The 3736-nt window shown below is 29.7% G+C and overlaps 1 protein-coding gene across 1 annotated transcript; it reads left to right on the top strand.

The window, feature by feature from the left end:
- The first annotated feature begins 1681 nt into the window (after positions 1-1681).
- On the top strand, positions 1682-2746 carry LOC131643081 (ribonuclease 1-like). The gene is made up of 3 exons (XM_058913226.1): positions 1682-1843; positions 1935-2090; positions 2174-2746. The coding sequence occupies exons 1-3, from the start codon at positions 1730-1732 to the stop codon at positions 2594-2596; spliced, it is 693 nt and encodes a 230-aa protein (XP_058769209.1). The 5' UTR covers positions 1682-1729; the 3' UTR covers positions 2597-2746.
- Positions 2747-3736: the final 990 nt, after the last annotated feature.

Below are 3736 nucleotides of genomic sequence, written 5' to 3' on the forward strand. Positions count from 1 at the left end.
TAACTGACTTTGAGATAGGTGATGAACCCTATTCTGTCAGTATCAGTCTAATACACTCCAAGTAATTTAAAATTATTAAATCAATGTAGCTTTAACGGTCCGTTTGTTTTGACTTTTTTTAAAAATCATTTTTATAGTGTAACATAATTTTGTGAAAAATTTTTTTATAAAGAAACTTTTATTAAAAGCTTCAAATGAAAATTTTGTTTGAATAGTTATTTTAAAATGTGATTTTAGGTATTTCATCTATTTATGGAAAAAAATTGGATATCAAATTTTAAAAAATCACTTAACTTTGAAGCTATTTCAAATAGATTTTCATAAAAATCATTTTTGAAATACAACTTTTTGAAAAAATTATAATTTTGACTAAGTTTTAAAAATACAAAGAAAAAATCCATTTTTTTAAATCTGAAACAAACCGATCCTAAGTCTCGCTATTGAACCATTTTAATTTGGATGATTCATTATAAGAAATGTGAATTTTTTTTAGTAGAAGCTCCATAACAAATTTTGAGTTGAATTGCTTAGTAAAAAACGAATGAAGTGCTTTTATTAATATACCATATTTGAAGCTTAATTAACTAACAACCTAGTTTCCTAAACTACCAACATAATTTTATCATCCTAATTGTATTTATATATTTTCATAAATTATAGGGTTAAATACGTTTTTAGTCCCTATAAATACGCGACCCTGCATTTTTAGTCCCTATAAAATTTTTCTTCAATGAATGGTCCTTATAAAATTACTATGCACCTAGTTTCAGTCCCTACTGTCAAACCAATGTGTATTTTAGAATGATTATTTTGCAGACATGTTCCTAATGTTTTAAAAAGTTCCTGAAAAAAAAAGAAACTCAAAATTTAATTTCTAAGTTGAGATTTTCATAACTTTTATCATTATTTTTTGAAATTTGAAAAATTCATATTTAATTCTTCTCGTTTTAAAAAAATTCTAAAACTTGATAAATAAATATTTTACAGTATTCTAAACATATATAAAAAAAATTATTCAAAAATTTAAAAATTAAAGGATAATCAAACAGTTTTAAAAATTTTAGAAAATTGCAAGGACTGAAATTGCATGCATAAAAATTTTAGAAGGACCATTCATTGAACAAAAATTTTATAGAGACTAAAAATGCAGGGTCGCATATTTATAGGGACTAAATGATTATTGAAGCCTTAATAATTATACATTGTTTCCATAAAACTTGAAGAAATTAGTAAGATCTCATTGAAGCCTTGATGATAATAAATTGTTTTAGATGATTTAAACATTTATTTGATTATTTTGGGACCAATATAAGTATATAACTGTTTTGGTTTTGGCCATAACTCGAAACAACAACAAGAGTTACAAACAAATTTCGATTGGCACACGCCATTCTACCGTCCAGTATGAAAGCAGTAACTAAAGAGAGGAAACCACAGAAGTTGCGTTTACACATTAGTTACTCCAAAAGAAGCACCGACATGTCACATTCATAAGTTGCGTTTACACATGGAATTGGAAACCACACAATTATTATTGCATGATAAGTATATCCTCTTACAATACTCTATTAGTACCTTTTTAATTTATTACTGTACTTTCAATTTTGTTTGATTCTTCACTTTTTTCCTATAAATACATCTATCCATTCAAATCATTCCATAATCTCACACTCACTAAACACCATAATAACCTTCCACTAACCCTTTTGAGAATTACATCAGTTGAAAAATGGAGTCCAAATCCAAAGGGTCAATTTTAATTAAGTTTTTCTTGCTTCTTCAATTACCAATTCTATGTCTTTCACAACAACAAGATTTTGATTTCTTCTACTTTGTTCAACAGGTAACATATAATTCATTTCAATAGTCATGAACATGATTTTAGTTCAGAAATGAGTTTTATGAAATAATTATTTGTGATTTTGCATTTGCAGTGGCCAGGGTCATTTTGTGATTCACAGAAGAGTTGCTGCTACCCGACAAGTGGAAAACCTGCTGCTGATTTTAGTATTCATGGTTTATGGCCTAATTACAAAGATGGTACTTATCCATCTAACTGTAATCCCAACAGCCCTTTTGATCAATCTCAGGTACTTTTTCATTATTCACCAATAGCATTTTTATATCATGTTTTCATTCTACTCACTTGTGTTGGTGCATATGATTATTATAGATATCCGATCTTAAAAATAGTTTACTAAAGAACTGGCCCACACTAGCCTGCCCAAGTGGAAATGGAATTCAGTTTTGGACTCATGAATGGGAGAAGCATGGAACTTGCTCAGAATCAAGCCTTAAACAACATGATTATTTTGAAACAACTCTCAACTTGAAACAAAAATCCAACCTCCTTGATGCTCTTACAAGTGCAGGAATACAAGCTGATGGAGGTTCTTACAGCTTGAGCAGTATCAAAGGAGCAATAGAAAAGGGAGTTGGGTTTGCTCCATTCATCGAATGCAATGTGGATTCATCTCGTAACAGTCAGCTATACCAAGTTTACCTCTGTGTGGACACTTCTGGATCAAACTTCATTGACTGTCCAGTTTTCCCTAATGGCAAATGTGGATCTAATGTTGAGTTCCCATCGTTTTAAATATCAGTCTCTATGACAATATTCTATCTTCAAGTTTATTTATCACCTTTGGTTGCATCTTATTCTTTACGTGTAAGCAATTATAGTGTAATTGAATTTGAACCTTAATGGTATATAAAGGAAATGATCCATATATTTATCACTTTAAGATTGTGCTAAGATTTTGGGTGAAGATTTTTCTAAACACGTTTGTGTGGTTGTTAATATTTCAATGTGTTAAACTTGCTTAGTGTTTTATGCTCCTAAAAAATCTATCCACATCTAATTTTCAAGAAATGATTCCTAATATTAGGTGAAGAATATGGTTTGAAATTACGATTGCCCACAATACAATGTTACAATGCACGTTGTAGTGTGAAATAATTTTATGTTTACTTACCATAGAAACTTTTTAGCTTATACCACATATATTTTTATGATGAGTGTATTAAGTTAGTTAGAGTTTGTTAGTATATTGATTAGTTAATCAAGATTTGTTATGTGAATTTTCTCTCATTTTCAGAATGATTTCGAGTTCCCCATCTTCCGAATTCAATTTCTTTCATGATTCTGAGATTTATAATAAGGTTCATGATATACATGGCTCTTAGGGACATAAAAGGACAAAATATTCTTAAGATTAAATTGAATGTTTGGAAGGATAATTTTTTGAGAAAATTCCGCCCACAATGAAAATGAGAATGAACATTTATACAGGTGTTAAAATGGCTAAAATGGTTGATGTAATTACCATAACAATATTGCAGATGAAATTTGAAACCATGGAACACACCTTCTAAGTAGACAAAATTGAAGAATCACATAACACATGTTCCATACGGGAGTTAGAGTTGATCGAAATGTATGAATTTAAAGTTTATTGCGGTGGTTCAGAGCTACTGATATGTTGGAGAGGGGGATGTCATGCATGATTAACATTTCAATGTTCAAGTTAGTATGAGAGTGAAAAGTGATTTTGAATGTGAAAGGATTGAATGCCAACACCAATATCACCTTGATCTCCAATGTTTTCATCAATTATTTTGTTAGATAAAAGCACGATAGACCATTTCGTACTTGTTAGATCATTGACATAGAACACTTGTTTAGCTTTAGAGGCTAGAATGAAAGGCTCGTCTTTGTACCCCACCCTATTGAGAT

This window comes from Vicia villosa, unplaced genomic scaffold (genome assembly GCF_029867415.1).
Source record: "Vicia villosa cultivar HV-30 ecotype Madison, WI unplaced genomic scaffold, Vvil1.0 scaffold7, whole genome shotgun sequence".
In the NCBI taxonomy this organism is placed as follows: domain Eukaryota; kingdom Viridiplantae; phylum Streptophyta; class Magnoliopsida; order Fabales; family Fabaceae; genus Vicia; species Vicia villosa.

What these genes read in the sequence shown, in the direction of transcription:
- LOC131643081 (XM_058913226.1), top strand. Translation starts at nt 1,730, where the DNA reads ATGGAGTCCAAATCCAAAGGGTCAATTTTAATTAAGTTTTTCTTGCTT. An exon ending in TCTTCTACTTTGTTCAACAG is followed by an intron (nt 1,844 to 1,934) that starts GTAACATATAAT and finishes TTGCATTTGCAG; the next exon opens with TGGCCAGGGTCATTTTGTGA. An exon ending in GCCCTTTTGATCAATCTCAG is followed by an intron (nt 2,091 to 2,173) that starts GTACTTTTTCAT and finishes TGATTATTATAG; the next exon opens with ATATCCGATCTTAAAAATAG.